This window comes from Aptenodytes forsteri, unplaced genomic scaffold (genome assembly GCF_000699145.1).
Source record: "Aptenodytes forsteri isolate BGI_AS27 unplaced genomic scaffold, ASM69914v1 Scaffold95, whole genome shotgun sequence".
Lineage (NCBI taxonomy): Eukaryota > Metazoa > Chordata > Aves > Sphenisciformes > Spheniscidae > Aptenodytes > Aptenodytes forsteri.
In genome coordinates this window covers 940,047-953,970 of record NW_008794624.1, presented here as the reverse complement: position 1 = coordinate 953,970, position 13,924 = coordinate 940,047, and the positions used below count along the sequence as shown (strand labels likewise).

At 47.5% G+C, this 13,924-nt stretch overlaps 1 protein-coding gene across 1 annotated transcript; it reads right to left on the bottom strand.

Annotated features, from left to right (window-relative positions):
- On the bottom strand, positions 1–12,979 carry PRRX1 (paired related homeobox 1). The gene is made up of 4 exons (XM_009273318.1): positions 12,877–12,979; positions 5,964–6,139; positions 5,166–5,347; positions 1–226 (listed from the first exon to the last, which is right to left on the bottom strand). The coding sequence occupies exons 1-4, from the start codon at positions 12,977–12,979 to the stop codon at positions 88–90; spliced, it is 600 nt and encodes a 199-aa protein (XP_009271593.1). The 3' UTR covers positions 1–87.
- Positions 12,980–13,924: the final 945 nt, after the last annotated feature.

Here is a 13,924-nt window from a genome sequence, read left to right as displayed (position 1 = left end):
TTTTTTTTTCTTTCAGCACAAACAAGTTGCAAAGCAGGACGGGTGCTGTTGTATTTTCTCTTTCTGCAAGGCAGCTGCCTCCAGTCGTTAATTGACTGTGGGCACTTGATTCCTCTGTAAACTATATTCCTTTGCCTTCAGTCTCAGGTTGGCAATACTGTTGGCCATATTCATGCCCTGCGCTGGGCTGGCATTGGTACACGTGGCAGAGTAGGTGGCCATGGCGCTGTGAAAGAGAGAAACATCACATCAGACGTGGTCTTTGCAGCACACAGAGAGCAGACACGCACCGCAGCAAGGTTAAACCCTGGGGTTTCCATACCTGCGGGACGTATATCTTATGTGAGCAGGGAATTATCACTACTTTTTATTTAACACCCCTGTACATCTCTGCTGCAGTTCACTTACCCGGGGAAAGCCAATGCCAAAGCTGGTTGAAGTCAATAGGAAAAATTCCATTTCCTATTTCCCAACCCAAAAGATTTACAATGAGGTCAGGGAGCCCAGCCTGCCAGTAAGACCATTGTCCCTAAAAGTATTCCCATTGGAAGCAATGTCTTTTTGATGAGAGCATGATGCTGGTTTTATTGCTTGGGAAGTCACGTCACTTCTGAAACACGTTACATTAAAGAAACACTCTGGGAAAAACCCATTTCAACAATTGTGATGCTTTTTGGTTTCAGCCTTTTGGAATGCAAATTTCCACATTTTTTCCCTCAAAACTTCAGCTGATCATACAGAGCATGCCTTAAAGGATGAAGGGAAAAAACCCAAAACATTTTATCTCCCTTCAAATCATGTCTTTATTCATGAAAAACATTACTTTTGGCAGTGGAGGATGAACAAAGATCTCAGAGTCCTTTCTTATCCTACCAAAAGTTTGCAAATCTGCTTTCCAGACCACTAGAAAACTTGTTTAACCCTTGTGTCCCAGGTTTCTGGAAAAGCAACCCCCCCACCCCAAAACACAGCAAACTATCTGACGTGTTGCATTTCCTATACGTGGGTCCACAGATAAAAACCAGTTGAAAAACAGGAGGTGAACTAGAGACACCCATTTAATGCATCCAGTGTGTTCAGAAGGAAACTGCAAATGCTCTCCTGGAGGCAAGCTCAGGTCTGGTGCTGACCTGTTCCAACCGCCTGTGCGAGTGGCTCACGTCCGAAGCTCTGGGAAACGCTCACAGCCCAAGAAATAAGACAGCTTGCTTTTTTCCTTTTTTCTTTTCTTTTTTTTCTTTTCTTTTTTCCTTCCAGTGCTGATCTCCACAACTGGAAGAGCCTTTGCAACAGCAGATCTCCCTTGAGGGAGGTGGGTGTTTGCTGCACACACAGATCCAGGCCATGGGCATGCATGCTCGCCCCAAAGCGCTGGCGGTATCTCTGACTTTGCAGAGCAGCGCTGACCTGCCAGGAGTTTAAATGCAATTCAGCACTGTCTGAATCCTCAGCCTCCAGGAGATCCAGACTAGGCAATACTAGTAGGTCCCATCCCAGGCCAAATGACTCCTATTTCTCACTTTAAAATCAGGGAAAAAAGAACTTCTTCAGAGAGGAACTGTCATCTCTGCATCAGCCCTGGTGGAAACACGACAGCTTACACCCACGGAAATGACAGGTAAGACTCGCGGATATACAGCTGCTTACACCCATCCAGGGAAAAGCACTGAAAACTCTCCCCAGAAGAGCACACATTCAGGACACTTTGAAAGTCTCTAGCAGCTACTGGAAGGATATGGAGGATGGACATTAAAATACACACATCAAAATACAGGCGTATCCTTAAAAATATAGACTTATCCTTTTTCAATTTATTCCTTCAGAAGAACCCAAAACCTTTCAGATAAGAAAGCCATAGCAGCCCTGACCAGAGGATTTGGTGAGGAAGAGCTGTGGAGCTCCCCATGCACCCCCGGGGCTCAGGGGTGTTCGACACTGCCCAACATGGGGTACATCGGCTGCATTTTGCCGGGGTCTGGGACGCGATGGATCGGTGTGCCTGGAGCCTTCCCCAGCTGGCCACGCACCCCCTCAGTTTCCTCTCTGTGGCTGACTTCAAGGTTGGGGACTTTACCCTCTCCCCTGTAAGTCAGTAGCAATGCGAGAAGCCGAGTGTTGCCTGCAGAGGCGTCGCAAAGTTTTGCAGGGTCTATAGCTGATGGCCACTAAAGCACCCGTTCCCACCCATTTCCATAGGGTGCATCTCCCCCATGGTTTTATGCTGGAAGAAATGAGAAGAGCCTCAAGGATGCTCTAGCTTAGATAAAATAGGAATTTTCAGTCTTGGGTGCAAACTGTCCCCATTCAAAACCCATATACAACTGCTGTCCAAGTCTGGTCTAAACCTCTGGGGTGCCTCCTGCTCTCAGCTCCCCAGAGGTGTGGGGAAAATTACTGTTGCCCAGTGAAATCTCTGCTAAATCAAAAATCTACAGAAACGCTCTCTTTTAGCAAGTTATTCCACAAGGACCAGTGCCCAAGAAGGCTGTCTCCAAACATCAATATGGCTTGAAGGGTTGGTCCAGAGACCCTCTAGGGTCTAATAAGGGTTGAAGTCACCCTGCTGCCCCCTCCCTCCGCCCCATTCAGGCACAAAAAGAATCTCCTTCCTCTACTCAGCTGCCTGATTTCATGAAACACAGAGGAACATCATGTTTCTGAGACCTAACATCCTTCTTTCAAATATGGTTTTCAGTGGCCCATGGAGTCAAAGTTTGTTGGAGTGGGAACTGCAGGCTGACAGCGCGACTGCTAGTCTTGTTTTCTTAGGAACCTATGCTAAAAAATGTCTAAGCAAAACATTTCAACTTCAAAAAAATAATAGTATCTACTTGGCTATCTATGTGACACAGATCTGCAAATAGCTTTGGTTGACCTGTGGCTGAATGTATTTGGAGAATAAACACACTGATTGAAAATTTTCCCCAGATCTAAGACTAAAAACAGCACCGGCCAACGCAGCTCTCAGCCCTCTCCTGGACTAGCCGTTAATCAGCGGCTGGTACAGCAGCACCGGGGAGATGGGGAGGGGGCAGAGGGCCATGCAAACACTCTGCAAGGCTGTTTTTCACCAAGTGTCCAATACTTTAATAACCCTACTCAGTTCAAAGCCTTAATGAGGCTGTGACAACCTGGCCTGGGTGCCCATTAAGACGCATGTGATTGCTAAGAGACGCCCAGCAGGATGAGAAAGCCTGGGGAGCATAAAGTGTCTGAGGGTCCTGACCACTCCACATTGTGGAAACCAGCTGCTCTGCTCCTCTGCCAATGCCTTCTACTCCTTTGCAGGGCAGTGGGAGGGTGACAGTCCATGCTGGTTTGGTGTGTCGGCCAGTGGGGATGGCTGTAAGCTGCAAATATCTTTGCTGAAATGTCTTGGCTTAAGTCAAGGAGAAGATATCAAGACAGTGAGGATGCGTCTTCGCACCATGGAGAGGCACAACCAGGTCTGGACCTCAGGGGGAGAAAACCATCCCTAAGGCTTTCCCTTCTCCCTTGCTCTCCTTGTTCGCACATCCCAGATGCTTTGGGCTTCTCATTGCCCAGAGCAGCCCCAGACAGCCCTTCCCAGTGTGCCCCTGGAAGTTACCTTTGCAGGGTCTTCTCCTAGAAGCCGTTATGAAGCCCCTCGTGTAAACAACATCTTGGGAGGGACGATCTATTTTTAAAAGTGTGAGAGGTAGAAATAAGCCACGAGTGTTCAAGCAGGCATCTGGTACTGTGACCAAAGCAGTCTCAGCGGGGTGGGGAAGGACCTGTGCTTCTCTCCCCTGAACTCACCCACCCAAACTCCTCCTTAGGATGCAACACTGTGGAACACTTCACAGAGACAAAGCCTAAACCCCAAAAGGGGGATTTTGCCAGACAGCAGTCCTCAGATAAAATCCAAAGGATAAGGGCCATCTCTAAGACCAAACTGGTGGTCATCAAAAGCATCCTGTTCAGTATCTGGAGCAGGTGAACCTATGACTTGTTCCTCTAGAGCTACAGGGTGGATGAGGAAGGACCCCATGGCACTGAAGCAGCAAACTATCAGGGAAGCCACGTGTTTGCAGACCTAACTGTGCAAACAATGTTTGGGGTGCAAGAAGGGGGTCAAGGTGACTGAGGAAGAGAGGTCCCGGGCCTGGTGTGATTCCTGGAAGCCAGTGGGAAGCTGGCTGTGATCAAGCCAGATGAACAGGAAGAAATCCAGCCAAAGGCTCCAAGGTTCTGACCAACAATGAAGCCACTGTGCTAAAAAATACCCACCAACCTAATTTTTAACTGCCTACAAGCCAGCTGGCTCCCCACAAACGAACACATCCTGTGGATCTTGCATCCACACCCAGTTCCTGCTGGGCTGTGGATGGCACAGAGAAGGACAGGGAGGCCTGTGACATGCATGGACATCCCAGATCCTTTGAGCAGACTAGGGTTGCCACATCTGCACTTCTTTCCTGCCACCCTTTAAGCAGTGCTGGCCACAGGAGACGGACATTGAACACCAGTCTGCCACCCAGAGACACCTGGTCCTTACTGCGGGCAAACCACAGCACCGCATAACGGCACAGCTCATTCACACACATGCTGCTGCTCTAGCAACTAGAAAGAAATTGCTCACCAGTTCAGTGCTGACCATTGAGGGGAGGGCTGGGAGCAACATGCATGGAGTGAATTCCCAGCCCTTCCTTGCATCCCAACCAGTGACTGCCACGGGACAGTCACAGAACTCCCTCTTCCAGTCACTGTGGTGGCTGAGCCTCCCCAAGTGCTCTGCCATCGCCTCCCCTGGATCTGTGTCTCATGGAAAAGTTTCCTCCTTGCTTTAAACTGGATGCACTAGGGAAGCAAGTGCAACCCCTTCTGTTTTCATGTACTTCTACCTGATCCTCTTTCAAAACTTCCTGAATTGCAGAGAGAGACCATCAAAAAAGCTACAACCTCCCATGGACCCAACTCCCAGAGAGCCACGATGATGCTGAACCAAGCCCACTTTGCAAGCCTGGCAGTGAGATGGGGTAGGATGGGAACAGGTAAAGAAAACCAGTGGGGTGGTCAAACTGCTGTATCCTCCAGTTGTCCCATGTGAATATAAACAGCCCATTAGAGCTGTCTGAGGGCCACTCTCAGGCTGCTCTATACTATGCCAGAAATTCATCAGCCCAGAGGGGTTATTCACCCACCTGTAAGGCGAGGCGGTACCCCAGGAGAGATAGTCGGTGGGTCTCGGAGCTGGGCGAGGTACTATGGGCTGCTCCACGGCGGTCACGTCCCCTGAGTAGGATTTGAGCAGAGAGGCGTTCTTGCTGGCCAGCATGGCCCTCTCGTTCCGGCGAAACTTGGCTCTCCGGTTCTGGAACCACACCTGGGATAGGAAGTGCACAGACCCACCAACCATCACAACCAGCTCTGCTGCGACACTCACCCTTTTACCACACCACCTCTGCCCTTCTGGGCAAGACAGGACTCTGTAAAAGCAGGCTGCTTTGGCATGCCTGTCACTAGAAACTCTAATGACAAGACAATCCTTATGTCTGTCCTGATAAAGCCCTCATGCGAGGAACTGGCTCAGTGAGGTCCCTGTGGGACCAGGTCTGTCCTGTGCTGTAGGCAGCAAGGCCTGGCAGTGCTGTACAAGACATGTTCCGTGGTCTGCTTTGACCTTCAGAAGGTCAGGCTTGCAAGCTAAGAGCGGAGCAGCTCAAGGTAATGTGAGCAGCCTGAGCACAGGACATCCAACATCTTCGCCTTGAACGAACCATATGAACATATCTGACTGGGCAGGTGGTAAGTACAGTGACAGATCAGACCTGGCAGTCCTCCTCAAGGCATGGCACGCTTGGGACTGCAATACAGCATGACCCAGAAGCTTGGTGACCCTAGTGTGCCACGCAGACCTCGAGGATTTCTGCTGCTGTACTGGAATGGCCTGATGACCACCCCCAGGCGAGGTGTGTCTGGATACAAGGTGCGGGGATTACCTGAACTCTGGCTTCAGTGAGGTTGACTCTGCGTGCAAGGTCTTCCCGTACAAAGGCATCGGGGTAGTGTGTCCTCTCAAAGACCCTCTCTAATGCCTGGAGCTGGCTGCTGTTGAAGGTAGTCCTGTTCCTTCTCTGCTTTCTTTTCTTCTTCTCTTCTGAGTTCAGCTGATCATCTAGGAGAGACAATTGGAGATGTGAAAGGCTAGAAAGCTAAGAGCCCACAGCAATGGGGTGAATAACCTCAAGAGTTTCAAGATGGAAAGGGCTTAGGAAGGGGCTCGCACAATTTCAACACCACACCTTAACCACGCTGTGTTAGTCCCCATGTAAAAAGGAGGTGGAAAGTGCATTGACTCCAAGCATTTATTTCCCAGCTCAACTGCGTAAGACTTGTACCAGCTCTCTCAAGCTACCCAGTGCCTCAGCTTCCTTACCTCTAAAAAGAAACAAAAAAGTCCAAAATGCATCTCCCCATTCCTGACAATCCTAGAAACCTTTTCTGACCATAAAGAATCATGAACCCCTGTTCTCTCGGCTTCAAATTTCCTTAAGGAAATTTCCTTCCAAATGCCCTTACTGGGACATAATACAGCCCTCTGGGGTAAGCACTAGTTCTGCGCCAGCTCTTACTGACTGTGAGAAGGTGTGCCCATCTCTAAGTAAGGAAAGCACAAGGAAACAGCTATTACTCTGGGCTTGACTACAGCCAAGGTAATGTTGTTCTCTGTACGTAGCTCCATTTGGCTTAAATGAGGACTGCATTCTCTTATCCTCCCCGCATCCAGATCGAGAGGCGTCAGTTCGGGCAGAGATGGGGAGCTGTGAATAAAGAGGTGTCAGACAGTGGAAATGAAGCATGACTGATACGGGCCTGAACAAGAGACAAGCACAAAAGCCAGTTTCACTTGTATGCTTGCAAGCCAAGGACATGGAAATACAGTCAGACAGACATGGATAGCATTGCAATTGGGAAGCAAAAACCCAGTAAGAGAGAGACTGAGCATAAGCACGTTGGATACTGTTGACTGAAGAACAGTTGTGCACTCTCCAGCACCCCCCTTGCCTTGCCCAGGCCAGCAAGGTGGTGAGCAACAAACTGTGCGTCCCATAAGAGCACATATTGTTTTGTGCCTGGTTTGTATTTACTCCAGCAATAAATCAGTACATCCATACATCTGGAGTCACACTTATCAATACTGCCTGTACCTACGGTCACTGGAGCAACATTAGTGCTGAGATAGCTATGAAATGGCTTTTCCTAGCAAATATCTGCTCTGCACCATCTCTCCTTTTCCCAGTGCTGTTGCATATGCCAATGTAGCAGCAGCGATGGAGCTATCAATGCATGGGCACTCGCAGGTACTGGCAAGCAGCGAGCGATGGCTCCAGTGGTTTGAATGCTCTTTATTAGGACAAGCTGGAGGCTATGACACTGGTTTTGCTTCTACCCTACCTGTACCGAAGTATGTTCACTCATCACACCAGTCACAGCACAGCAAACACGCCAGTTACCGTGGGAAGCCACACCGAAAGCAGTGGAGAGCAAGGCACCAGCCTGCAGGAGCAGGAGGCCACTGCTGCCTCTGTAAAACAGCCCTGTTCAGGCTGCAGGGCTGGTATGCCGTCGCCTGTGCGATGTTCAGGTGCTCCAGTATGTGTGGGGTCCCACCAAAACCATCAAGGCTTCTCATGCTCCTGCAGCCCCAGCCTTCAACACTCCCAAGCACACCGGGCAGAGCCCCAGGTGGGCAATGTCAGTGTGGTCCCACTGTCTTACGTGGAAGAACAGTAGTTACACCTGGGAGGATCTGAGCCAATATACATGTCAGCATGCATTAAAATATATTGATCATTGTATCTATAAAAATGCATGTGCTACTGAATTATATTTTAAGTTAATCACTGCGCACCTTGGCCCAGACGACGGTCCAAGAGCTTGACCTGCTATATACAGTTGCAGAATATCCCCTCAACAGTCATTCCTTTTGCCGTATACAAATATGACAGCTCCCCTCATCCTCCTGTTCTCGAGGGGGTATGTAAGGCATAGGGAGAAGCTGACAAGGAAATTAAAGTCTATGGTTGTCCTCACCACCTGTTTGTGTTGCTTTTCACAGCCCATCTGGTAACAGTTACTGCACCTGAGTGCCTTTGGAGCAAGGCCCATCCATTTGGGAACAAAAGGACATTCCTTTTAAATTAAAGTAGGTTTTTCAAATTCCTGCAGGTTTACAGCTCCTCCACCCTCAGTCCTTCTCCAACAGCCTGATGATCTCTGCAGACTCCTTTCCAGCCTGGGGATTCCTGGGTGCAAAAATACACCCTCGGTTTTCTTGTATCTGAGAGGAAGCGTTTGGAGACCAGTTTTTAACAGGCATGTTGGATCGTGAAGCGCAGCTGGGAAGGGACTGGCAGAGGCAGGAACATGCAAGAAAAACAAACACACGTAGGAATCTCGGGGCATTAAAACAAGGCTACAGGTGAATCTATCCTGCTCAGGTGGTGGGAATCGAAGCAGCGAAGCAGAGGGATGGGATTTAACCGCTGCTTGTGCAGAAGGCCATGCACGCATTTCTACCTGCTGGGGGCTTTAGCACCGTCACAGGGTCTGTCCCTTATAAAGAAGCAGAAAAGTCCTGCATGTTCCTCTCTTGACTCATCATCAAAGCCTCTACAAAAAGGGTCAGTGATTTCCCCCTAGCTTTACTGGTGAGCTTCAACATAGTTGTGCTGCCATGCACCACACAACCCAGCAAACGGTGAAGAACAAGCCTTAGGGCACGATCGTCCCTTTGAATGGCAGAAACATTGCAAGACCAGCTGCCGTAGAGGCCAATGTCAACATGTGTGTCTGGCCTCCAAGTTATCCATTTGATGCTATTTTCTAACCTAAACCTTGCCTATGTGGACTGGATGAACAAATCAATAAAAGCCTCTTAGACCCCTTGGGAATCCCCTCCAGGCCTTTGAAGCATCAGTTCCTGCCCAGAAGACGACACCCAGCTGGAGGGAGCACGAGCCCAAGGCTGTCTGGCCATTGCTCAGATCCTGCGTGACAGTTACACATCAGGAAGGGTGAGCACATTGCTCTGGGGAGCAAGAAGAAGGGCCAAAGCCTGTAAAACGCTGGAGAACAAGAATCCCTCCTGCCAAGCACGTTAACACAATTTGCCTGGTTTCCTCTCGGCGTAAAGCGAGACACCGGTGATTCACAGCTCACCTCGTAATTACCAGACCCAAAAATAGCAGGGCCAAGAAACGGAAAGTTGCAGGCAATGGCCGTGTTGCAGTGACTCACGGTCAGGTCACCGTTGGCTAACGTACCTCCAGCATCGGCTGGCGCAGAGCAGGGATGTGAGTCACCCCCTCTCCAAGACATAGCCGGATGGAGGTGGCTCGACAGCTAAGCACAACTTGCGACAGCAGGGATGGGATTTTGAGATCTCTTTTCACTGCACCTCTGGAACAGCACAACACAGCTAGATCCAAATGTCTACAGAAGTTACTTGGGTAGTGGAAAAAAAATAATAATAGCCGTATTAGACCAGAGGGCTGCTGGGTTGATCACTCCTTGCATTTTGCCATGCAGACATGCCGTATGCTGATTAAAAACTGCTAACAAGGGAATGCAGACACCTAAACCCCAGGTGTCTGCAAATGTCACCTCGCTCACAGCAGTCACCGGCTGCCTTCAACATGTCAGCAGGGTATTTTTTTTTCTGCCGTTATTTCTTTATCAGGAAACAACGCTGAACACTGAAAAATGGTATTCCTAAATAGTGTTGACAGCATTAGTGACTGGAGTCAGCAGAAACGGAGAGAAGAGGAAAACAGCTCTAAAGCTTTTTAGATGGGTCAGAAGTCTTTCATCAACATTCTTTTAATCAGAAATGTTTTATTACAAGCAGCGTTCTCAAAAGCTGAGCTGCTTGCAAATGCGTCCCCCAGAGAGATTGAAATGCACGTTCTCTCAGGAACCCAATGCTGGAAAATCTGGGAATTTCATTTCAAAATCCCAACCTTTCATGTTGGGCTGGGGGATTTTGTTTCCTGTTTCCACATTTGTGTTTTCCTGTGTTATTTCTGCATTCACCCATGACATGCAAATCCTGGTGTCATACAGAAATGCACTTCTAGGATGCACCAAAGCATTTTTAATTGCTCCTAAGTGATACAGTATGACACGTCCTATTCTTTTTTCCCTTGCTCATCATGTCTCCTCTTGCAACGAGGCAGATCCAAGTGATACAGTATGACACGTCCTATTCTTTTTTCCCTTGCTCATCATGTCTCCTCTTGCAACGAGGCAGATCCAAGTGATACAGTATGACACGTCCTATTCTTTTTTCCCTTGCTCATCATGTCTCCTCTTGCAACGAGGCAGATCCACACTTGAAGACATTCTGATCTATGCTCCTTATTGCACAGCGTCTGTCCTAATGTCTGTGACTATCACTGGGGTACCATCAGATGGCTCCTGTTGGGATGCCACACTGAAAATACAATACATTACAAAGCAAAACAGGGTTGAGAACTAAATGCGTACATATAAGTTACAAGACCAGTATTTTTTCCACCAATACTTGCAACCGCAACATATTTTGGATTTCCAGTTTGCAGGAATGCTTGTGCATACTTGTTTTCATTCCAGGTCAGAACAAAAACTAATTTCCAGATGGGATTTACATCGTGTGGGCAGTTTTGAAAAGTTTTGACCAGTTCTATTAAGTCCAGAACCAGCTATTATAGTACATTAATTGGATCCGAATTGAAAGTAAACAATTGGATTTAATTAAGTGAGGGACAGAGACATTTAACCGCAATATCATATACGGTAAGGCAGGAAAGATTTGTCACATCAGTTATATAAACTGTAAACTGAGAAAGGATTTCAAGAAGAAAATAAGGCATCACACTATAATCACAGCCTTCAAAATAAGAAGTTACCGCTAAAGTTTGAACACAGATTAAAGAAAAAACAAGACAAAATATTTCACAGGGGAAAAAAAAAATCTAGAAACCAAAACCCTAGCTCTTTTAAAATAAAAAAAAAAATCCTGCAAGCCAAAAAAAGTTTTATTCAGAGTGGTGGAGAAAGAAAGGAAAAAGGAGAATAGAAGGGAAAGGAATTTTTTTTTTATTGGGTTTAAAGTTAAATTTTAAGAAGCTTGAGTAGAAATATTTCCGCGGGTCCCCCCTGTCTCCGGGCAGACTCCTCTCCCCAACATCAGCCGTCCAGACAGTTACAGCCCTTTGCAGGCTCATGTTCCAGTCTTATTCGCGCTCTGCTTTGCTTTCGATTCATTATATCCCTCCAAAATACTGCAACTCTTTGGGCGCAGGGCAGCTTTGTCAACTTATATCATAAAAACCAAAAAACAAAACCCAAACCCAAAAGGTTTAATCAAAACTAAAACAAGGCACCAGGAAGGGGAGTGGGAAGCAGGGACGGGGACATACAAAATCCACCTGATGACAAAGCCCTGCTCCAACCGATTTGAGATGCGTCTCAAGCGATTTTCCACTCATGCGGGATGCTGGAGACGAGCCAGTGTGCCACAGAGTGGGTCTGCCCATGGGCAGGGGGTCCCACCACCATTGCTCGTGCAAAGATGAGATCGCACCCCATCTAAAACAGCCGACAGACACCAACAGCGCTTGGTGCCAAGCCCGGCCAGAGCAAGGTTCACCCTAAACAAGATGATCTCAACATGAAAAGCCACTTTCCAGCCTGAAAACGTCACTTTGGCAGAAAACGGGGAAAAGCCTTGCACCTCTATTTTCCCTCAGCTTGTTTTCCGTGTCTTTGACCAGGCTGGACAGCCAGGTCAATCACTGGTTTTGCAGCTTCTCTTCCCGAGCATCACCTGGAAGGACCCCGCTCCTCTGGGCAGCAGGAGCCCATTGCCCAGCAGCATCTGTCATCTTCACCAGATGTGAGCAGGGACAGAAGAGGGGCAAAGGGACCCACACGGATAAGATTTCATGCTCAGAGTTGCCTGAAGTATCTTTCTAAAAGCTCCCAGGAGAGAATGAACTCCAGTTTATATGTATTTCCATGCATGAGAAGTATTTTCAAATGGAAATAAGGTTTAACTTCAGGGTACGCAAATGCTACATGGAAAAGTTATAATTACCCTACACCAGACATCACAAATGTAGGCAATATGGAATGAAGATGACACTTAAAAGAAAACTAAATATGTTAAGGTAGAAGATGCCTATGAAGTTATACTGAAGCTAGCCCTGACGAGCAGCGAAACCAAGCCCAGCTGTACAACCACGATAACAGCAAGTTTGTGTTTGTGATTACAGGTCAGACTACAGAGACTTTTGAACTACCATTTTTCTCCCATTACACAACATCAGCTGAGCTTTTTTCTAACTTTTGCTGTTTATTTGTTTGTTTTTTCTGCACCATCAGTGCACAAGGCCTCAAGTTATTTCAATTATACAGAAAATTCAAGTATCTGAAGTTCCAGTCTTGTTAAGATCACCAGGAACACAGAAAAAAAAAAATGAAGAAATCAAAGAAACATATTTCTTTTAAAGAAAAGCCCTTGCTTTCGATTATCTCATAAACTAATCAGGTTCAATTTTTGCATATAAAAAATACGTTATTTTGTGCATGAGCATGGAACTTCAGAAAGTCGATACTGAATTTTTCATACAAAACATGAGTTTTAATATTAAATAGAAAAGTGTGTGTATTTTCAGCATTACCCGTGGGACTACGGCAGTTCCTCTGCGAAGTGTCTGCAATATGGAACCTATCAGCATAATTTTTAGCTGACCGCATACAAACAATTACATATCATTACAGAACTGTGAATAGCTTTTGCATGGATAGCGTGCCTACGGTCTCCCATTGCACTCGGCTCTGCCTGCCAGACTAGGGGAACTCACTCACCGAGGTCCTGTACAACCACAGCTTCACCAGCGCCGACAGTGAAACCCTTGTTGTCCTCCACCAGGACAGGCGCTCGAGCAGAGGGACCTCCTGCCTGCACCATGGCCGAAAGGGACATTTCCAGGTGGGTTTCAAGGCACAGCACCAGCCGGTGACTCTCGCCCACCAGGAACGAGGTCTTGGGGTTGTTGCCTTCCTGGTAGAGAGCTTGTAGACACCTCTGAGCTCCTGAAGACTAGTTTCCAGCATGCAAACAGTCTTCACCCAGCCTTACCAGGTGCTGCAGGGACCTGAGTGCAGAGGCATCCCCTGTGCTCTGCTCTGCACTTTTGGGGATCTGCAGAGCTGGGGATCAGGTCCCCCTGCAACCCTAACCTGCGCTGCTCCTGACCCACAGCATGAGCTCCTCCCTGGCAGCTAAGAGCTCTATCCTATGGCAAATGTAAGATAAAACTCCTTTTCAGGGTGGTTTCAGCTCTGGTGCTCTGCCTCTCATCTGGTGGGAACCTGCAGAGCACATGGACAGTTATAGCATGTGCATCCTCCCTAACCACGTCAACGTTCACGCATGCTGGAGTTGACAGAAGAAATGATGTTCAGAAAAAAAAAGTAATCATGATCCAATGGAAATCCAAAGAGTATCCCTGGAAAGACATGACGTTAAGTGTTAATTACTGGGAGAACAATATTTGCGGGGGGCAAAAGCATACATCCTTCTCCAGAAATTGGTACAAAGCCATTGAAAGTCCCCCTAGATCCCACAGACCAGTCTGAGTTCTGCTGTAACAGCTCTGCTTTTATATTCGCTAGGGTTTTCCTTCTGGGCATCCTACAGCTCATAAGGCACATGGCTTAGTCCTGCTCTTCTAACAAGCCTTTCCACCGGGTCTTGGGGTCAGAGTGTTCCCATAATACAATAAGCGCTGTATGGATCTCATAAGCTCCAAGGCACAGTATGTTATGTGTTTGGAATTCCTTGTATGCTTTTATACTTTGTTTTACATATTGTAATTTTTATATGCATTACCACATTGATCCTTGGAAAATT